Source organism: Trichinella spiralis (genome assembly GCF_000181795.1).
Source record: "Trichinella spiralis strain ISS 195 chromosome Unknown Scfld9, whole genome shotgun sequence".
NCBI classification, from domain to species: Eukaryota; Metazoa; Nematoda; class Enoplea; order Trichinellida; family Trichinellidae; genus Trichinella; species Trichinella spiralis.
The window spans coordinates 90,398-113,832 of NW_003526948.1; the positions used below are offsets into that span (position 1 = coordinate 90,398).

Below are 23,435 nucleotides of genomic sequence, written 5' to 3' on the forward strand. Positions count from 1 at the left end.
TTCCAACGTTGTTACTAACGAGCGGATGACGTAGCGATGAAAATTCGGAACATTGTTGTTTTCAAATCCGGTTAAAAAGAATGAATAAACAAAATTTATTACATTTACTCAAATCGCTTTTGCACAATAAAAGAAAAATATGAAAGAATGCAAACCTATGCTAATCAGCTAATTGGAAAACAGAAATGAAGAAAAAATGCTCATCACGAACGCACTGAAAACTGAAGCCGCCAGGTCAAACCATTTCGTGTATACTGTACATTTCTAGTGTTGATACATGATAGGCACTTGCTAAGCAAACTCGACCCCGCCCAATTCCAGTCAAAATCAAATAAAAGTGTTTTTCAGTACTAACAAAAATTTTCCCATACATGAAATACTCCCTTCCATCCTGATCTAATTACTATAAATTTTTACAAACAATTTTCAAATGAAATGTACCAAACCAAACAGGCACAAATAGAAAAATTAACAACCCAAGCAAATGACAAAGCAAGACTATTTAAAATAAGTTTAAAATTTCATGCCAAAAAAATTGGCAAAAGTAAGCTGTCCGTGTTACAAAGTCATCAAAATAGCAGTCCCATTAATAAACAAAATTAATTTAAAAGTAAAACAGACAAAAAATGCAGAACAGTGATCTGCATACTGAATATACAAATGTATGCTTTCAAACTTACCTTAGAAAATAATACATTGTTTTGGCACACAATACAAGATGAAGTTGAAAAACCTCTGCAACTGATACGATCACGTTACAATGGTGGACAATGGTTTTGTCATTTCATGTAAAATTCACAATTGTGAGATATAACAGAAATTTGATTAAACTTCGTTCAAACTAAAAACAGCAAAACTCTAAATAATAAATTGAATATTCAAAAGTGACCAAATAAAAAAGATAAATCAAAATTACAGAAAAGAAAAATTACAGTAATCGTACTGTAGAACTGGAAACAAGTTACAGGTGCAAATAATCATTTCAATGACACCTATTTCATTACTGCTTGAAAATAAGCCCTAAAGTGTGTTATGAAATAAATGTATTGAGTTGAAAATGAATCATTAAAATATTTTAAAATTTTTGGAAATTTATTAAATCTAGTCATTCTCTTCTAGTTGTTCTTATTATTCTCTTTTAAATGAAATTTCGAGTAATATTAGCCAAGTTATCCGGAAATAATATTCGTGTTCAACAGTAAAAAATCTCAGAATATTTACTATGGCGTAGTGGCTTAATTTAATTTAAATCACGTTGGTGTAGTATGTCAGGACATTTTTATACTTAATAGACAAAGTATGTTGTTTTAAAAAGAAATCCTGACAAATAATTTACTGAATAACAAGAAACATAAAAAGCAGAACACTGATTAACTGCTTCAATATGCGGACTTTCTGCCTAAAATCACGATATTATAATTAGTCACAACAATAATTTATTCATTTAAATTATTTTTATCAAACTGTTTCATGTTGTGAATTATAAATAAAAAGAAGTGAAATATTTTCAGTGAAATGGATGGCATTACAGTGTAACAGTCAAAAAAGTAAGTGCGCTTTTTTTCAAATTATCGAAATAAAAACAGCGCTTAATCATTACAATTATTCGACAGTGATGATTAAACATCTTATGATCATCTTCCAATAAGTATATCACGCTGATAAATTGACAGTTGGACAAAACTGTTGCCATTACATCCGCATTAAAAATGCAAACTGTAACAATTAAAAAACATACTTGATGGTTAATATGATACTGTAGCGCTTATTGTGATTTTTATATCAATAAAATGAAATACAATTTATTTATTGCTTTAACGTGTTTAATCTTCTACAGAAAAAAATTTAATGCAATTTTTAAAATTTAATTTAATTTAATAATAATCACGTAATGACACTCAGAAATTGTACACAAAACGAACCCATTTTCAATAATTGCAAGCATTGTAATATTAAATGACGAAGCAGATTGATGATAATCAGCTGAACTGTTGTTCAAGTATCATAGTCTGTAGTGGTTAATTATACCGACATGATAATGCTTGATAAGAGGGAGAGAGATAAGAAGCTCAAAGATAAACAGACAAATCTTTGAATATTACGGGATGAAAAGTTTTCATTAAAGCGCACAGTAAAAAAAGTTATAAAATTGCTTATTTTTTATTAAGCAAAAAAAATTTACAGCACTATGTGATGGGAAAAAGTTCACAGTCTGTTTCGAAAAATAACAGTTGCTGTTGTAAACTGATTCTGATCATGTGAAATGTATGCTAAAAAGTTGCTGCTATGATCAATTTTCAAGAACAATTGATGAAAATTCTGTTTCGTTTGCATCTGAAACAAATTTCTGTTGAAATTTTACATCTTATTTTACATATGTTGAAAATTTATTTAAAAAAAACAAAAAGAATCATCGTTAGCAAAAGTTGTTCGATTCGATGAACTTGATTGCAAAGCTGCCTGTATTCCGTATAGTGAATGACGTCATGAATGGCTAGTTCAATGTGAATGCGTGTAACAATTTTGAAACTGTCGAAAAATAAAAAAATTTTTAAACTGTAATGTATGGAAGAAACATTTTTTATTAATTTCAGCTGTTGTCAAAGTGAGAAAAATTGAATATGAATACCAAAGAAGAAGAAGAAGAAGAAGAAGACAAGGAACAAGAGAAGGGCAATTTTGCAGATGATGTGGATTTTGTAGAACCAGAAGAACCATTCGCGGATGATGAACTGATTCCATCGGATTTGATAGAAGGTAAACGATCGGCAGAGGTAAAGATTTTGTGTGTTGAAGTGACCACTTTAAGATGCTGTTTCTTCGCATCGATCGAGCGAAAATTATTTGCAAAGGGATGAAAATTTCGAACTTGAACTCGGTTCACCAACTGACGACCACATTTTGGACCATTTTCAAAATGTATCCCGTTATGATATCATCGATGTTATTGGGAATGATCGAGCAGGTCGACCAGTGATTGTATTTTTCGCTTTTCGGCTTCCACAAACCGATTTGTTCGACTATGAGCTCTTCTTGAAGTATTATTTATAATTATGATTATTATTATTATTACAACTTGAATGTTATCTATTTATCTTTCTTTCTTTTTTCTCAGATATATCATTCACACTTTGGACGGGTTTGTAGACCAAGACTATACTATTATATATTTCCATTATGGACGGAAAAGTTTCACTCGACCGCCGATCAGTTGGCTTATTCGCACATATCGCGCACTGGATCGAAGGCAAAGTTTTTTTTCTTTACATTAAAAAAAATTATATATCTCATGTACAAAATAATCAAGAATAGAATCATTCTCGTAATGAATGTTATTTATTAAACAAACATGTACATTTGTTCATTATTAGTATGCAATTTGATATAATAAATTTGTTGTTTCAGATTTAAAAAAAATTTGAAATCGTTGATTCTTGTACATCCAACTCGTTTGGTGAAATTCATGTGGACCATTTTCAAACCGTTGGTCAGTTCAAAATTTGAAAAAAAGATTTGTTATGTCAATTATCTGCACGAATTGCGAGAATATGTTCATTGTGATCAATTGGTGATACCTAAAGAAATTGAAGAGTGAGAGCTTATTTCAAATTATTCTCCATTATTTTATTTATTCATCAAAATATATATGCAATTTTTCTCTGGTTTTGTTTTTGATCTTTGAATGAATGAATGAGAGTTGGTCTTGGAAAGTTTGCTGCTGTTGTTGTTTTATAGTGATCTTTATTTTTATGCATAATAGACATGATCGAATGCTTTTGCAAGAAAGCAATTGTAAGGTGCATGCGTCAACCATACCGCCTTTCTTACCAACGCAACAATTTGGTGTTAATTTGCAGTAGTACGTGTTAATTTATATACGTATATATGTTGGATTGTAATGATTTCGATAATGTTGTTCATTTTTTTATAAACTACATTGCAGCATAATGCGCAATCATCCTGAGTCAACATTGCCGCCAGTTGTACATGATACTGTAACTTTTCTACGTCAGCATGGTGAGTAATAGTGTTTGATTTCCATGAGCAAGCTAATGATTATACAAATCTGCATATTGAAACAAATTTGAAACTTCAGGCATGTTGACCCCAGGACTGTTCCGAAGGTCGGTTAGCGTAAAAGAGCTACGCACATGGCAAGACAAAATTAATCGAGGTTCTCTGCTGTCTTTGCAATATTGTTATTTTTTTTAAATTATTATTTGCTGATATTTTTTCAAATAGGCATATCAGTAACTTATTTATATCCAGACCATGTTCATCTAAGTGCCGTTCTATTGAAAACATTTCTCCGAGAATTATCTGAGCCAGTGATGACGCATCACCTTTACGGTGACATCATGCAATTGCAGAGTGAGTCATTATGTCAATGTTGAATTTCAAATCCGATGTAGTTGATACTGATGGGGTTTTTTGTTGTTGGTTTTTATTAAAATTTCAGATTTTATTCGATGATATTTTTTGTTGCAGATTTTCCACCGAATGAACGTACACAAAAGATCAGAGATTTGCTCAAACAGTTACCGAAAGAAAATTATACACTGTTGAAGTATTTGATTGAATTTTTGAATGAAGTGAGTGAAGTGCTTCAATAATTAGAGAAATAAAAGAGGAAGCTTACCGTATATTTACTTGTTTTTTTGGTTTTCAGGTATGCGATAGAAGCTCGGCTAATTTGATGAACGCATCCAATTTGGCCATTGTCTTTGGACCAAATTTAGCTTGGTCGGCCGATCAGCAAGTTTCAATGGGAAATATGTATCAGCTTACCCAGTTCACGTACCGGCTTATAGCGAATTCGACGGAAATATTTGTTTCATCACCAGTGAAGCGATGAAAATGATGACGACAATGCTAATGCTAATACTAATGATGACGATGACGATGATGATGATGATGATGATGAAAGATAACGATCACTGATTCAATCGTCCATTTAATCAATGCAATAATATTAATTTTTCACTTTGTCTTATTGGGATGGAGATTTGGGGTCAACGTTTTGTTTATTTATTAAATTGCACTGAATAAATTATTCATATTTTAATAAAAATTGTTTCAAATATATAAAAGAATGAATTAAGAAAAGGAAGTTTTTTCAAAAAACGAAGCTAACTATATTATATAACACATATTTTTCTATAAGTGTTCAAAAAATTTTTTTTAATTTCTGAACAATGAAAAAAGTCAAGTCAGTAAGGGGAAAGTTAAAGAAGCAACATTTTATTATACTGTTTGCAAAACAGTTGAACAGAACAAACAGTAATAGCAACATTGATAAAATCTAAAAAGTAAAAATTTTGTGAATTGTATGTATGCATATGAGAGAGAAAGTTTTTTTTCTTTTTTTATTAAATTGAAAATTTTATTCCCATCAGCAACAATTGTAATTGTTGAATTTGCATTCAATGTATCATTTTATTTTGCTTTTACTTCAACAAATGCAAAAATCATACGACTGCTAATGTTGAATTGGCACTTTTGCAGCTGGCGTTGTTTGGTCAGTGGAAAAGTTCGGAAGCAATATTTCCATTCTCCATTGCACCGCACCATTGCACATACTGCGAATCGACATGTCAGTCAAGTTGAAAAATCTCTTTTACTGTTGTTAGCCAGATGGCTAGTTGGCTTTTGAAATTTACTTCCGACAAACAACATATCTATGTATATATGTAGTATATATATATATATATATATATACTACATAAAAGAGAAAAACGTGGAATGATTATCATCGTCTCGTTTATGAATTATTGCTTTGATTTATTTGTATGAGACAAATCGTCATGAGATTGCTTGGCGTTTGTCTGCTTTTCAAAAACGGCTTACGAACCGAAACTTAAATAATGACAACTGAACTTCAGATGTTGCTTCTTTTTAAAAAATTTTTCAATTTATAATTTCTCCTTCAACAACAATTCTTTCAATTTTATTCTTTGGTCACATGACATTGGCAGAAAAAAATTTTCTTTTTATTACATTTCAGCTTTATGCATAAAATACAACATAAATAAGACTGTTCGGCATATTTTATTGGTCGGAAAAAGCAGCTAGCTTGCTTGTCAGATAGATGACGAAATCAACAGCAGTTCAGTAGTTGCGCTGCTCCGCTGCTGCTGCTGGTGACACTACTCCTCTCTCTGCTCAGATTTGATAAACGGTACGATGGCTGTGCGTTTCTTTCCTTATTCTTTTTTTATCCTCTTTATTTATACTAATTAGTTTAATGTATTTGAAAGATTAATTTTCACTGAAAACTTTCATTATGCATATATTTCAATAATCATGCTTAATTGGGTTAGAAGCATGTTTTTGGAAAAAAATAAAAATTTCTTAATCTTATGAAAAATTAAAAAAAAAAACAATACAAATAAACTTAAACTTGGAAAAGACGAAATAATGCTTTTAATTAATATTCATTATTTTGAATAAAAGTTTTTGACAAGCATATTTTGTTAGCACAGTTCGGCTCAACAGTTGGGTTGTTTTTTCTCGTTTGTTTTTGCAATAGTTTACTTTCAGTTTAGCATTAAAATCTACACACTGTGATCGAAGAAAAACGAACACATGCAGCAAAACAGAGAATTTTTGGTGGTAAGATAGTAGTAGTTTTATTACAATTCACGCTCGTGAAAAAATGCATTTGATTTAATTTACTTTTTTCTATTTTAATTGTAAGTTTTCCTGTCATGCGGTGGCTAATGCATCCGAAGATCCGATAAAGGGTAACGAAAAAATACCTCTGCTACACCACTAATTTATGTCTGTTGACCGGATCACTTTTAGAATATGACTTCCTTTGCAAAATATGCGGTAACAAATTCAGTGAAACACGAAAAGATCCGAGAAGACAGATATTTTTTTGTTTACCAAAACACCCTTCTCCTGAAAATGTTCCATCAGTTCCACCGCATGCTGATGAAAACAACGGCTTGCAACCAATGGTGAACAACGTCGTGTCTTTGCAAAACCAGCAACCAAGCAATACCGACATCATCGTACGCAACACATGTCCGACAAACACAAATTGGCGGCAACCATTAGGTGGGTGGACACCATGGATACCGAATTTTGTAATGCCGATGCAAAATGTGAATATGCATCATTTAAACGAAAATTATCTTCCGCAAGTGTATCGTGAAATAAGAAACGCGCCTGGCGGAAGAGTAGCCGGAAATAGGATCGACAATCAGAATTTATGCCCAGTGACGTGGCGTCCGATTATTCATCGTAATCAAATTTTCAATGATTTTGAGTACGCATTTTTTCAAGGTTATGGCCATTTCTATAACAACATGAAGCACATAACTGATGAAGTGATGCGAAGCACTCGATTTTTTGTGGTAAGGGCACAAAATGAAAATGAAATTGCACTGTCTGTTAAATTCGGCTTATGGTGGCCAACAGAAGATATAATCGCTTGTTTGAATATCATTTTCAATGAACGTGCCGCATTCAACTGCTCAGTTTACTTGCTAGTCACTTTGAATGTAAGTGACTGCTTTCGTGGTGTCGCGAAAATGCTCACTGGCGTCTACTGTCGACACGCTGACAAAGAGCCTCGGGTTAACAACAGATTTGAATTTCAGTTGAAATGGCTCCTGGTAAAAACGGTTCCAAACGAGATATTGAATCACATAATGACTTCGGTTGAAGAACAAGTCCCTATTACTGCTGTACCTAATGGGCACGAAATCTTCTGTGACAATGCTTGGCAGTTTATGGATGCAATGGTAAAGTTCTGAATGCAGTGTAAAGTTTGCATTATAAAAAGTGCAACGTTTTCTTTGAACTACTTCAATCATTCATCATTGTTTAACATTTTTTCTGGCATTTTTGACTTTGACAGGAAATATTACATTATATGCATTTGCGTTGTTTCACATAATAAAATATACTTGTTTGTCATTGCTAATAATAGCTACTTTTTCCCAAATTTTACACAAGTACATTTTTTTACGCACAAAAAGAAAACAGAAAGAGTTTGCAATTTTACCCAGTACATATATACATATGTGTGTAATATTTAAATAAATTTGGTTCAGTGTGGTCATCCAATGTTTCTAAGAAACGGTAGTCCACCGAAATCGACGCCAGTTCCAGAAAAACCACGAATACCAGCCGCATCCCAACCTCTACCAGATGATATTCCTCCAAGTGGATTGATGCTTGTTCCGGAGCTAGTACCAAAAATCGGTGTATTTCCAATTCCAATTCCCGTTGATTGCCCAATGCCAATTCCGCCAAGACCAGACATCCCTTGACCTGACATACCCGCCAGGCCAGCTCCCTGAGGGGTCTGTCCAAGTGGAGAAAGTGACGTCGGCGATGGTGCCCCAACAGCAGTTGGACCGGAAAATGGTAAAAAGCCAGGACGCACCAGTCCCAAAGTCGGCGGTGGCACCCCACCTGAACGAAGAGCGGCCCAATCTGCTGGAGCAGCCAAACCACCCAGTTTAACCACATTGCTTCGGAAGCCTCCAATGCCAACCAAAGGAACACCCCATCCTCTTGTAGGTCCATATATTCCACGTTGCCAGTTTGCGTTTATTACCCGTCCTTGATCCCAAAAATCAGAAACACCTTTCTGGTCGCTGACACGAGCTCCCCAATCTCCAAATCCTATTCCAACTCGTCTTCCTCCACCTATTGCTCCTTGTGGATTAAACGGGTAAAAAGGAATGCCACTCACACCCCATGCATCTGTTGTCACACCAATGTTGCCATCAATAATGGGGAATGGCCTCTGGTTGAGACAATAGACACGATACAGATTGCAGTATTGTCGAACATTTTGTGTTTCGTAACCAGTACAAATCCTTTCAGCAATAAGGCGGTACTGGCTGCACAGTAAAGAAATGTCGATTCCAGGTTGGAGGAAAAGATTTCCAGAAGTGACCACTGAACTCGGCTCACCTTCTCTTAGACTTAGCATCTGAGTGCCTTCTTTGGGCAAGGGACATTTTTGTGCATAAGTTTTGCAGAACTGAACTGTCTTCCCTGCAGGACGTTGATAGCAATACTGCACATAAGCTTGACTATTTCTGGAACAATACATTGCTTCTTCCGTACTGTTCACAGATTGGAAGATTCCAGTTCCTGCAGATAAAGGCAAAGCAGTGGTGGCCGCTTCGCCCTGATTTCTTAAACAATACACCCTATACAGATCGCATAAATGCTTCACTCTGCCAATTTCTTTTCCAGTACAGAAACGGCTAGCTAAATGCTGATAATTTGAGCACATTTGTGAAACTTGCTGTTGTATGTCTTGAGAATTTAAGGAAGCTGCATCCAATGTGGGCACGCTACCAATATTACAAAACTTACTGTATGCATCGCAAAATGAGCGAACATCATCAGTCAATGAAGTTGCAATGTTGTCTTTGCAGTAATAAACAAAATGTGTTCGATAATTCTTACAATAATTTTGTGCAGATGAAACTTTTCTTCCACTGGCAACTACTGCTTTCTTTTCTGCGGGCATCGTTTCAGTCTTGTGGCTGTCAAATGTGGCGTCAGCAGCCCTGCACGCAGCCATGGTGTGAAACCTTTTGCAAAGATCATCTCTTGCTAATGCTGAAGCATAAATGTAGCGAAATTTTGAAGCAGTCTGTTTTTCTCCATTTAATATGCTTCAACGTTTTAACTTTATTGAAATCATTATATTATCATTAATTAAAAACATAAAAAATAATGCGAACACATCAAATAACTTTTTTCAATAGAAATTACATGTTCATATTATGTTTATAGTATGAAAGATAAATTTATTGAATTTCACGCTCAATTTAAATTTTAACAATTTAATTTTGATAAATTTGTTTTGCTATATATTAGGAAGCATCATATTTAGTAAAAGTGTTGGGTAAATATGTTTAATGGTTTTAAATAATAATAGAAGGTGCTTAATGTTACAACTATACCTGAATTAGGTCGATTGACAATTCTCCCTTTGCTACTTTATGACTGTAATAATTTTGTACTAATAAAAGCAATCAACGCAATAAATTAATAATTTTATCAATCAATAAAAGTGTATTTATTCCTATCAATACAATAAACGTCTATTTATAGAAAAGGAATTGTTCATTTGACAAAGTATTTAAATTCGAGCACCTTATTTGTCATCGCAGTATTATCTCTCTGTGACAGCTAAGCAATTAAGCAGATTTAATTAAAATTTAGCAATTATCTAAAATCTTTTGACAATAGTGAATCATGAAAACAGTATATTACCAGTTTAAAACATAAATATTTATAAATTCACATTTAAAATAAGCAAAATTACTGTAAATAAATTTACTGTAAGCTTTGATGAATTTCACTGATGTTATTAAAACGATCATGCGTATGTAGTACTGTAAAAAAAGGATCATATATCCATTATCTAATCAGTAATATTGATATGGATATGTTGCATTTCAAAGTACAAAAGTGTATACTCATATTTGATATTGTTATTACACTTGCAACTGAAATCTTAATTCTTTACTACGAAGACATCCATATCAGATATTTTTTTTCCTGTTGTACAAACGTATACTTGTTTAAAAACCTAGATTTTGAATCTGCTTAAGTTTTTAAAGTTTTAAATTATGAAATTTTTTAAACTGCAATTATTTTTAGTAAATTGCATTGATGACGTAATTAATTTGATTGAAATTTGCAAATTATCTTATGAGGACAATAGTGGAGAGAGACACTGGATGAACAAAGAAAGTCATTTGTGCAAAACATTTTGCACTAACAAATAAATGCTTTAACAGTATTGAAATCAGCAATCCATTAAATTTTTACATCCCTTTTTGTAATAAATTCTCTTTAAACAACTGAATCCAGAAAAGAGGTTTTCTTTAGCAATTTTTTGACTGATGAAGAAAGTTTTATTATTTTTTGAAATAGAAAATCACAATGTTTCTAGTTTAAGTATCCTGTATTGTGCTTTAATTAAATTTGATTTTCATCACATATTCTGCAGATCCATCATCTTTTTTGTAATTTGTTTTACAATTAGGATTCATTTGATTACTTTTTTGCTAATCTCTCTCATTTTCATCTCTGCTTTCAGCAGTCAGCACTTCTGCTACACCGATAACCGCCTGTAGCTGAATTTCCTTTTGGGCCTATTTAAATTGATGACTTTCAGCAATTTTCAAGACTGACAAAATCACTTATCAGCTAAACTATCTCTGAAACAGCTCAGAACGTGTCATGCAATTAATAAGAAATAAAACATTGTAATTCGTGGTGTCATTTTACAATTCTTTACAAAATAATTATAAAAATTGATGTGCTTACCTGTCCGTGACAAACTGGTGCAGATGTGATTGCAAAAAAACAGCAATATGAATGTAAGTTTAACGGACATGTGCATTTTTCACTGTTATAACATGAGTGAAAATTTTCGCTTTGGAATAGCTGTCAGATACGCAAATATGCCCAACTGCTTTGAACCGGTGCAAAATTAGGGACAGAGCGACGGACATTCAAAACTGGGTTGTTATTCGTTTAATAAATTACGCTCTTTTATTAAGAAAACTTTTCTTTGGTGAGAATTGAAACGCCAGAACATTTTATTCCGGAAATGCAAGAATACACGTCACGCCGTCACTGGACACTGTCAAAACAACTAGGCTGTGGCATAAAATGGCTATTTTGAAACTGTTGTCTTCGATGATCGTGCTACTTGGAATTGACTTTAAAACTGAATCCTGCATGCTGAACTTGTACTTATAAATTGGCTAACAAACATTTTGCAATAAACTATGATAAACATGTGATGGTGATGGCTGAAGTAAAAAAGTACAAACTTTTACAAATTCTACATTCATCAATATTGCATCTATCTATCTATCTATCTATCTATCTTACAATATTGGTTGAAAAGTCGGCAATTAAGTTCGCAATATTTCGCCGTGTATTCTCTGCTCAGCAGATATTACAAATACAGCACGACTGTGCAATGTTTAATCGGGTTTGGTCACGTCACGCTCAATTAACTGGTCTATAATTCTTCAGTTAAAAGCACTACATTTCTGCCAAAAAATGTACCGTATAAAATCCACTCGTACTGAAAAAACTATGTGAATAAATTTTAAAAAACAAGCATGCAATAATAATGCATTAACAAGCTGAAAAGTGCAAATGTGCAAAAATTTCAGTTTGAAAACTTTGCTTCTATAAAAAAGCATTTGACAACAATTTAAATTGAGGCAAAGGAAAGCGTTTTTTATTCGTTTCATGGCTGTCAGTTGAGACAAAACATTCTATATACGTTGCAGTAGTGGCGAGCTTCAGGACGTTCATATCCAGCACAAGCAGTTTCGGATATATCTTTAAATTGTTGGCAAAGTATGCTCCTGGTTTGAGCAATTTTAATTTGGTCATGCAAAGTCAACGTTGGATAAGCGTCTCTGCCTAGGAGTGAAGCCAATTTTGAATCAGCAGGTACCAGTTGTCTTCGACTGCATTTATCAGCATACGAGAGGCAAAAAAAAGCTGAATCGTGAGGTGGAATCTGTTTTAAACACGTTGAATCAAATGCACCTATATGTTGCGCACAATAAATGAAATGATGCGGGGAAATTGACTCTGGTCCAACAATTGTAGTGGGCATTAAAGCGGAATGGGTGACTGGTATTGGGAAGCCACGAGTAGGAGGACCAAACATTGGCTTTTTCAATGCACAGCTACGTCTGAATTTGCTGCAGACGTCCCTAATCTGACCAATTTCATTTCCGGTGCACAGCTGCTTGGCTATTGGCATGTACTCTTCACAGAGTAATGACCGTTCATCCGATGGAGCTTGCACAGTTAATCTTGGTTGTGGTTGTGGTTGTGGTTGTGGTTGTGATTGGGGCTGTGATTGTAGAGGGCTTTGAAAAACAGTAGGTCGTCCACAATTACGATGATACAGTTGGCATACTTCTACGTATTCTGATGGAACAGTTCCTATGCAAACCTGGTTAGCTATAGGGGCGTATTTTGTGCACATTTCTTGCTTGTCGAATGAAAGGGATTGCAGTTGAGGATGTTGTCTGCTCAAACATGTTGTACGATAAAGTTGGCAAAGTTGATGAAACTGGGAATTTTCATTGCCAGTACATATTTTATTCGCAACTGCTTTGTACTTTTCACAGATATGCGCTAACTGTTCAGGAGGCAAATGTTCTACTGCAGTAACTGGTAAGTCAGGCTTTGATTGCACTTCAGTATGCTGAACTTTGCAAGATATTCTGTATGCCTTGCAGAATCGATCAATTAGTTCTTTGGAACCTGCAACATTCTTTTCTACGCAAAAATAGATATAATGCGGCTGATTTCTGCCGCAGTAGTTAGCGATGTCTGTGCTCGGTGAACGTGCTGCGACTGTTGATGGCTTCTTAATTTCAGCAGCATCAATGCTTTCACAAGCAGCAGGCATCTGAAAGCGTCTGCACAGTTCCATTCTGCTTGGAACTGAAATTGAATTTATTAAAAAGGTTATTTTCCTTCATTCTCATATGTCTCAAACGAACATTCCAATGGACAGTGAATTGAACTATGGTGTTGTAAAAAATGAGAAAGAAACGTTCGATAATTAAGTGAAGTTCAATTTTGAGACCGTTATTATTATTATTATTTTTTGGCGCTGTACATCAGAATTGATTCAATTTGTGATCCTATTTGTTTATAGTGAAAAAAGTACGAAATTGTAATCCATGCCAACCTAAGCATTGTGTTGGCAAAAGTTGTATTATTACTGAAATTGCTCGTCTAAAATGATTATTCAAATACTGCATAGTTTACATTTAAATTTCCAACTGAAAGTTAAAAAACAATTTACCTGTTCTTCCATTAAAGCCATTTGAAATAGCAAGCAAGATGAGAGAAAAAATGGACAATTTTTGCAGTAGATTCATATTTGAAAGATGAAGAAATTGCAAGGCTAGAAATAGTGATAGAATGAAATGCGACCTTGTTTGCTCCAATGTCATGTATGTCGCGTTTTCTTGTACGTTTAAAACAAGGACTTTTAATCTAGTTTTCTATCTTATACCGTAATTAACGAACTCTGCAGTTTCAAGGATGCAATCACTAAATAAAAGTAGCACATTTAGCCCATACAGACAAACCTAGATTGTACGGTAAACTGTAATCCATCGGTTAGCTATTTAAATAAGAAAAGAAGAAGAAGAAGAAGAAGAACAAATTCCAAAGTTATGTAAAAGTCCTCACTCGATCTTGAAGTACAGTATTCACTGTGATGAATTCTGTGATAGCTTATCAAGATTAGAAACCGCATGAACTAAAATTGAAAAGTATATATTGTAAACATTTTTGTGAATAAATTTCACAATTAATTACATTTTTTTATTTATAGAAATGTTTTCACTTTTAATATTTTGCAATTATTTGCTTAAAGCAGTAAATTTATTGTAATTTTCACTTTGTATGTGCATATGCTCGACATGAAACGACTGAAATGTGAAAATTAGAGAGAGAGAGAGAGAGAGAGATCATAAAATATTTTAGATTTAATGAATTGAAGCTTCTTGAAATTGTCAAAATTAAACGTTACTAAATTTCTCGCTGGTTGATGGTTGCAAGCTTTTTCTGCACAATGAACCGGAAAATGGTCGAACGTCTTCCGGATTTGGCACAGTACGATGCAGGCGTATTTGAGGTGGGCTCTTTACCGGCGGATGCGTAGCTCGCCAATAAGCTTCGAGGTATTCGGCAAGATGTTCACACGCATCATCCAGTTGATTCTGCAACAAATTTTATAACTCAAATTACGAATTGCATAAATATAATTTTATTGCAGCAATTACCTCGTCAAGAATAACATCGAACAGTTCCTAAAAAGTTAAACTTCATTATACTGTACAATACATACGTATAATATGACAAATTCAAAAACAAATACAACAGACAAAATAAATACAAGTTATAAAATGTAATAAAATGGTAGAATTTTTAAATTAAAAAAATGCAATAAATTCACAGTTCAGTTTGCATGTAATAAAGTACTTTGGAATGTTTATGAATAATTGTACATGTTTCATTTTATAAATTTTACGAAATACGGCTGTTTTCTTTAAAAATTTAAAATTTTCCATCTCAGCACAGAGCACTGAGTTATAATGAAATGCCATTTTTTGATAATTCCGTTAAAAAATCAGTACTTTAAAAATTTCTCATTCATTGGCACAAAACTGTTTCGTTTAATAGCAACATTTCACGTTATATCAGAGTTGAATCTAGACATTTTTCAATTTTAACATTTACTTCAATGTGGTAATTTGTCAATATTTATTTCCTGCTTTTAAAAAGAAATTTTCTGTATTAACATGAATGCCATGTGATATCATCATTTATTAGTAAGTATTAAAGCTTGACATGATTTTCTCCACGTCCAATTATACAATTATAATTAGCTGAAAAACGATTATTACCGGTGGACTTTGCACCAACTTTTCTGCCGCTACAATTTGCACATTCATGTTTCTTGCTTGCATTTTTCCGCGAGACTTGATCAGTCGTTGAAGTACTTTCGGTGAAGCAATTTTTATATAGACGATTATTGGCGCTAGTGACGTTTTAGCCAGCTGAGATGGATGATTGATCGTGTCGCAGTCAAGCACGACAAGCTGCATTGACCGTGATAGCTCGAAAATGCGTTCGATTTCTGTTTGTATTTCTGCTGCACACAATATAAAATTATTGAAAAACAATTCCATCAAGCATTTATCATTGGTATAAATTCATAAAAAGCATTGCAATAATTATTTGACAACTTTTATATTGATTTGTTATTTTCAGTAGATTTTTAAATTGCGTTGATACTTTCGCTTTCGTTGCAAAATTACAAATTTTGCTCATATCATTCATTATCTTAATGTCACACTGAGTGGGCCTTTTTTATTCAAGAGATTGGCAGTTGAAAAATATTTTGAAAGAAAATTCACATGCTTAAATGATTCACTTGGAAGCTTTACATATACATATATATATATATGGATGGATAGAAAATAGGATAGAAAAGATGAGACAATTACAGCTGCTTTTAGACAAGTTTGTCAAGTTAAGTAAAAATTTATTTCTTACGTCTTCATAAAATTTGCCCGATTTTCATGTTAATATTTCAAGCACTGACATATAATGACAGTCCAAAGAGTGGATGGCAGTAAATAGATTTTTATATCCATAAAGGACGTGCATTTAAGAACGCTCAAGCAGAGAATTCTATCTAATCTTACCCTTTATAGAAATTCAATCAATGCGTGATGATCAAACGTTTTAATATCCCGCTTTTAATGCAAATTGAATAATGCAATAGATTTTGATCAGTTAACTTATTCTACCAGATTATATAATTTGAGGACGTCTACTGGCAAAGGCTTCAATCGTAAATTTAGTCATTTTTGAAAAAGCAGAATTGATTTTCTCCAATCGCCCTATCTGGCTTGATTGCTCACCATATAATAAAAGGAATTTTTTCATATTAAACGAACAAATAAATTGTAGAATTGTCTGCTCTTTGGGATTCATTTTTATTAAAAATATTTTTGAGTTTAAACATTTAGTTAAAAAAAATTATGTTTAATCAAGTCCATTTCATAACATTTGCATTAATGAAATTCGATCAACACAAATGCTTATTTACTAACTAATTCCATCTGTTTTAGCATTATAAATTTGGAATGACAGAGATCACATTAAAAGCTTTTAAACATACTGTACAAAGGTACATACTGTACTTTACAACAAAAATAGTGACTTGACACGAAAGTGAATAAACAAACAACGAATGCTTATTCATCTTTCCAGAAAAGATCAATTTTGTGTGCAAAGTAGGCAAATTTCTAGCATGCGCTTTGCTTATAAATCATAGCTCATAAATCATTGACAGAAATGTTGATGTTCTTTTCACCTGCTTATGAAAAATTAATTAACAAACCCTGTTTACGTTTTTGACATTTTCAATTTCATTTTCAACGAAAATCTATCCATCCATATATATATATATATATAGAGAGAGAGAGAGAGAGAGAGTCTTTAAATCATACTGTAAATTTTCCCTAATGTATGCATGGTATATAAAAAAAGCATAGGTACAGTACACTGTACAGTAATATTTGAATTGTTTTCATGAATTATTAAAATGCTTACCCAAAGTGAAAGGACTCTTAGAGTTACCCCGTTCGATCAAAGTTTTCTTCAACGTAGGATTGTTCAAAGTAGATTTTTTGGCCAATGAAATATCTGCTGTTATCCTTGTAATAATTATCCTAAATTAAATCATTTTGTTATCTGTACAGATATGAAAACAAAGTTATCGCACCTTCCTTCAAAACGATGCTTTAGGAAATCAAACACAGCCTTTTGCATCATATCTGTCACTTCATATCCCTTCAGCGAAGGTCCAACAAGCACTACCGGTCTCATTGAAGGCACTACATCGTATACTTGGGACGCTTCTTGCTAAAAGTTTAATCATAAGTTGGACAAAAATAAACCAGAAAAAAATTCACTTTGCGAAAGAAAGCCATTTTCTTTTCCTTTGATGAAACAGTTGGCATCATCAAAAAGTTTTTACCACGATTCATTTGATCATATTCTTCATTTGCACCTTCATTAGGATAACGTTCTACGGAAGAAATAGGTAGATATTATTTTAGACGCTCTAAAATTTCTTCGTTTTACAAAATGTAAAAATGTCCCGAACAACTTACATTACATTTCAAAAGATTATATGCACACTGCGTTAAAAATATTACATACGTGTGATCATTACTATTGCGCTTCTGTGCCAAGTCTCACGGAGTGTCTTTTCTAATTCATAAAATTAATTTATAATAAATTTCAATTCTTACGGTTATTTAAATCCCACAAAAAATAAGTTAAGAGAAAAAAATACTCGTATAAATAACGAGCTAGCTTTTATCAGTTAGTATATTATGTCACGTAATCGAATGGTGCATTGAATAAAGCTTTGAAACAAATGCCTATTAAATCACTGAAAATTCGAATAAAAAATAACATTTAAATTTGGAAATATTGAAAAAACAAAGATTTTCAACTGATCACACAGCATAAACAGTTGATTGCTCAGTTGATTTTCTGTACGTTGTAGAGAAAGTATAATTTATAATCTGCTAATCATATCTGATAAATGAGCAACTTAATATTATTGATTGAAAGAACCTGCTTATATTGAACTACTCTCCAGTTTGTTTATAGTTTAAACGTATTTTTTGATCAATATGCGCATTATTACAAATTTGCGTGCCTAGTATTGTTATCTGCTCGTTCCGCAATTGCTCATAAGTTTCTTTTTTGTTGATGTCTGTGTCATGCATAGCTTTCTAAGCTCACTAATTATTACGCTCTACTTTTATTGGCTTTTAAAACGACAAATTGAAAAACACAATTCTCTTATTTATCAACTGTAAAAATTCAACTGAATAATAATAATAAAGCTGCATTGAGATTATTTACCTCTACAGCAATTAATTTTCTAGCTTCTGAAATGGCCTGCAAAATATCCGCAATTTCTTTCTTATTAATTTCCAGTCATCATCTAACTGGGAAAAGCCCCTGAATTTCGAAATATTTGGCTAGCATTGCTTTTATACAATTATTTTCTCCTCAAATTCTATATGTTGAAAGAAATTTGTTTTGCACAGATGACGTTGCACGATCGATAAAAATATAGTAAATTTCAAAATATAAATAATTTGAAATAATAATTGCTTCCATTGATTATGTTTCCGATTAATGATTTCATTAATATAAAAACTACATCATTAATCTACTGTTAAATAATTAACGGACATGAATAAATAGAGTTATTGTTACCAGGTGTTGAAGGAGTCGAGCCAGTTCCAGCAGTTTCCAAGTTTTGAGCGCTTGCATTTGGTGTCATGTGATGCGTGCTATTAATGCATTATTTTGTTTTATAAATAATATGGCATCATATGTTAATTCTATACAATAATTTCGGCCGATAATGTGTCGATGATTTCATCGATTCCAATCTACCTGGAGATGGAATAAAGCCCAACTCACAGCCTTCCTTTACGAGCCTTCCAATCCACCAGTCATTACTAAATTTCTAAAATAATTAAACGAATATCAATTAACCTAATAAAAAAAAATAATATTTTTTTAATTTCAATAAAATCTGCATTCTACTTGTTTTTATGTAATCATTTTTGTGTTCCGTATCATTCATTAATTATAATCAGAACGGACTAAACACGTTCATTTCATATTATAATTGTAATGCTTATAAAATGATTTAATAATATTCCATTTGTGAATCTTATATCAGTCTCTTTTACATTTGCTGTTTCATATGTTGTGATCAGAAGCAACATTTCTTAAATTGAACATTTTCAAAACACATTTCTTAGGCATTCATTCTTTACATTTCCCACAGACAACACAGGCATGAAATTGATGCTCTCACCTCCTTAATGTGTAAATAATCCTTTGTAGCAAAGGATATTGCTCGACCATGAACTGGTGTATCATCATCTGCGGAACCATCATAAGCAACATTTGTTCGAACAGAAAATGCAACTGGCTTGTACTAAAAGCATCAAAAATAATAACAATACGTAAACGTAATAACTGTTGTAAATAAAGATAATGCAAAAAAAATTTAAAAAAAGCATAATTTGTTCAATTCAGTTAACGTTGTAAATGAAATAATGAAAGCACAAGTATGTCACTGAATTGAAATATTCCACAGTAATCCATTGTACGCAAGCGAAAAATTGCAGCCTATATTAAAGTGAAAATTAAAAAATATTTCATTGTAAATTAAATTTTGCAAATGGAAAATAACTTAAAAAGTAATAATTAAACTTTTAAAACTCTGCTTAAGCTAAAGCTTTTGTATAGTCAAATGAAGACTAGTTGTTCAGCTTGCTTTCAGAAGATTTGAGTATTAAAATTGAAGAATGAATGATGATGATGATGATGATGATGATGATCATTTGAAAGAAAATATTTTTGATGTGTAAAAGTTGCAAACTGCTTTCAGTAATCATAAACAGTGTTATCGAGCTGAAACCTATAATCTATAGCATAACAGCTGCTAATGAGGCATAAACGTTTGAGCATTGAATGTTTTGCACGAGGTCGGTCAATGTTTCACATGCTTTCAATTGGTTTCCTCATAAGTATGATTATGCATTAGAAAAGCTTTGTCTTGCTAAGCGATGATCAATTGTATAAAATCTATTAACGTAAACTTTTCAAATGTTAACATCTAGGTAAGCAATAGAAACGATTCAGTTTCACAGATTTGATGGGACATTAAACAACCAACAAAAAGTATTTTTAAAAACAACACTGACAAGTACTTTCTATATTTTTGTACTTTAATTTGTATTTTCTTAGAAATATTTTCTTTCGACTCGTATAAGAAAACCAACGTATAACAACTGCCTGTCATCAACAACTAGGGACTAAGTAAGCCGATTAAAAGGAAAATTCAATATTTTGAGCTCAAGCCAAGGCTGAACAAGATGTGGTAAGTGCAGCGTACTAAAAGCATTCTAGCTCAACATTTAGAGCACTAATAGAACAGCACACTGTTGAGGAAATAAAGTTTTTAAAATATATTAATTTTCAAAAAATAAAATACCTTAGAACTTTCCAACTGGGCTCGTGCCTGTTCTTCTGTTTCACGCTTTTTTGCGTCACGCACTTCATTTGTCCACGATTCTGATGGTGTCGACTCATTGGAACCCTAAAAGTCGATTAAATAGGAATATTTAAATATGCAAAAAAAAGAAAACAAGATATTCCACGGTATTCCAGTGTAAAAAATAGCATGTATAGTTTAGAGTCACCTGTTTTTGAACCGTATCACGGTGCATTGAAATTTAGCCTAGCTTTCTTCTACCTTGAGAAAAGTAGAGTGAAAATGTACAATGCAAACAATTCCAAGCACAACTGGTTGAAATATGAAGAATGACGAGCATCAGAAGTCAAAAATTGCTCATCGGGCAGAAAATATCTATTGTAAAGGGAATCCTGAATTTGCATGATGATCTGAGATCTTAGTGGGCGGCTTCAACAGTCGCTGTTGCCGATATCTCAAGTCGCATAAGCATAGTGGAACAAGTTGAATGACGAAGCAGCAGCGCGACAGACGACCACGACCAGAACTACACGACGTGCAAATGCCGCAAAAGAGGAAAATCGATTTAAGCATAGCTGGTTAGCTAGCTAGCTAGCTAGCTGTTCGGCCGACTTGACATGGCCCATGTTCGCCTTCGTTTCTCTGTTAATTACGCCATGTTTGTCACAAAGTGATCTGCGTGAGCATTTTCTGGCCAGTAGCCTATTTGCTTTTCACCATTGTCATTTAATTGAGTCAGCTGTTTTTAATGAAAATCCCCCGTGGCTTACCAGCTTGCAAAGTGCCTTGTTTGGTGCTGCTACAAACCCTCGGTCGCCTAGAGCTTAGCCCACAAGAGTGGAGGAAAAAATTGAATGAATCACGCGGTGAAATCACCTGAATCGAATTTCAATTTCAAAGTATTGCAGAATTCATTTAAATTTTTACCAATTATATTTATTTATACATTTGCTTCTACCGTAATCAGATATCTATTTGTCGAGATCTAGCGAATTGTAATTATTTTGATTGAAATTACTGATTCAATGATTTGCATGATGCATGCGTAAATTTACTTATTCATATCTGAAATGCCTAGTCAAATTGTACGTTTATAAAACTGATAATACTGTTCGAATTTTGAAATGGAACATAATTTGGAATAAAAGTATTCCAGGGTAAAGAAAAAAGAGAGGAAACAATTCAAATGGATATTTTCATTTGAGTGAAGTGGAAACACGTGCAAAGCAATTCTAGCCTGTCTCTCTCAGTTATGTGATGCCGGAAAAGCAATAGACTGTTAATGAAGCACTCGACTGACCAAAGGCTCAGCGGCAATCATTTAGCTGATTTTAGCAATTTCTTGATGCAAGCATAAATCAAGTCCAATTAAATTTCCTCGTTTCGAAAAGGAAGCACAACGCAACACATTTAATAAAACTGAAACAAATTTCATCCAGAAATTGTTTTTCAATACAACAATGATTTCCATTTACAAAGATGTTGACTTGATTTGTGATCAGCATTTTATAAATTCTGTACTTAATTATACACAAATAATTTGCATAAAAGCAACAAAAAAGCTCTCACTTTATTCGCTACTTACTTTGTTCTTGAAACATTCATTTTCAGTATGTTTTTGACGCACTGTAGACTTGTACTGGTCAGATTGGATAACTGGCGCATTAATGGCTGTTGTTCCATTGGAATTCTGAAGTTTTGTAAAAATTTAGCATTTAATCAAACTTTTTCCAATGCTTCACATGATAAGCTGTGCAATTCCTTCATTGAGACACTTCAGCTATATCCAATTAATCATATATTGCAAATAAGAATAAGAATATTCTAGTTACTATCATAAATTTTGCATAAAATTTAAATAAATTTTCCTAGTGCAAAAGCCTGTTTTTGAAAAAATTAAAAACATCAATGTTTCGCACTGACAACACAGAACAGTAATAAAATAGGATGCATATAGTTTTCAAGTGAAAAGAAGTAAACGGTATTCCATTTGGCATATCCATTTATTTTCATATAAAGTATCTACATTATGATATTTGAAATAAATGTTCGAACAAGTAAACAAGAGCTAAATTTATGTTGCTTTTTTTCTCAGGTACAGTAAGTCAATATTATTTCGAAAAAAGGCAATATTTTTACTGATTTACAATCGAATGCTAGTATCGATTGGCAAGGCATAAATGGACAAACCCTCGCTGTTGATATATCGATTTTAAGCTTGAATATATTGTTGAACAGCTGTCACCTACAGCATTATTATGGAAGTTGCTTTATCAAACAGCATCAAAAACAAAATTACCAATAAAATTTTCAAACATTATCCCAGTTGAGAAAGATTTTCTTAGCAAAATAAAAGACACCCGTTGCATTGAAAAATAATGACTCTGTTAGGTCTTCAGTGCTTAAAAAGAAAACTTTGTTTGAACCAAAACTATTAACAGATTATTAAAAGTTGAATGCTTCCAAATTTAAAATTTCTCCATTATCAATGATCACATGATAATGACCAGACTTCTTTCTGCAAAGGGATGTTTTTCACAATCTAATATTGATAAGTCGTGAAAAAACTTTTAATCTATAGCATCCTAACAAACTATTGCATTTCACTTTAAATTGTTAAATTTACAACTTATAATTTTATAAAATATATATATATATATTAACTACAAATCTAAAATGAAAGTTTGCAACATTTTCAGTGTTGTTCACTAATTTATTTCTCAACATTTATAAATATTTTCATACTCAAACTTGTCAATCGAAGCAATGATGTAAT

General features: G+C 32.7%; 4 protein-coding genes across 4 annotated transcripts; 2 read left to right on the top strand and 2 right to left on the bottom strand.

The window, feature by feature from the left end:
* Window positions 1-1,519: 1,519 nt before the first annotated feature.
* Tsp_09401 (Rho GTPase-activating protein 8) lies at window positions 1,520-7,763 on the top strand. Its single transcript, XM_003371128.1, has 11 exons — window positions 1,520-1,547; window positions 2,704-2,774; window positions 3,116-3,252; window positions 3,406-3,591; window positions 3,944-4,017; window positions 4,270-4,371; window positions 4,489-4,592; window positions 4,670-4,797; window positions 5,506-5,625; window positions 6,541-6,612; window positions 6,845-7,763. Exons 1-11 carry the CDS (start codon window positions 1,520-1,522, stop codon window positions 7,761-7,763), a joined length of 1,941 nt encoding a protein of 646 aa, XP_003371176.1.
* On the top strand, window positions 6,586-8,282 carry Tsp_09400 (conserved hypothetical protein). Its single transcript, XM_003371129.1, has 5 exons — window positions 6,586-6,612; window positions 6,698-6,743; window positions 6,805-7,583; window positions 7,608-7,751; window positions 8,064-8,282. The coding sequence occupies exons 1-5, from the start codon at window positions 6,586-6,588 to the stop codon at window positions 8,280-8,282; spliced, it is 1,215 nt and encodes a 404-aa protein (XP_003371177.1).
* A 3,740-nt stretch (window positions 8,283-12,022) lies between these two features.
* Window positions 12,023-13,864, bottom strand: Tsp_09399 (conserved hypothetical protein). The gene is made up of 4 exons (XM_003371130.1): window positions 13,844-13,864; window positions 13,706-13,793; window positions 12,293-13,476; window positions 12,023-12,088 (listed from the first exon to the last, which is right to left on the bottom strand). The coding sequence occupies exons 1-4, from the start codon at window positions 13,862-13,864 to the stop codon at window positions 12,023-12,025; spliced, it is 1,359 nt and encodes a 452-aa protein (XP_003371178.1).
* A 703-nt stretch (window positions 13,865-14,567) lies between these two features.
* Window positions 14,568-22,662, bottom strand: Tsp_09398 (dihydropyridine sensitive L-type calcium channel family protein). Its single transcript, XM_003371131.1, has 9 exons — window positions 22,579-22,662; window positions 22,245-22,349; window positions 20,723-20,764; window positions 19,475-19,597; window positions 18,502-18,537; window positions 17,345-17,484; window positions 17,173-17,291; window positions 15,456-15,703; window positions 14,568-14,768 (listed from the first exon to the last, which is right to left on the bottom strand). The coding sequence occupies exons 1-9, from the start codon at window positions 22,660-22,662 to the stop codon at window positions 14,568-14,570; spliced, it is 1,098 nt and encodes a 365-aa protein (XP_003371179.1).
* Window positions 22,663-23,435: the final 773 nt, after the last annotated feature.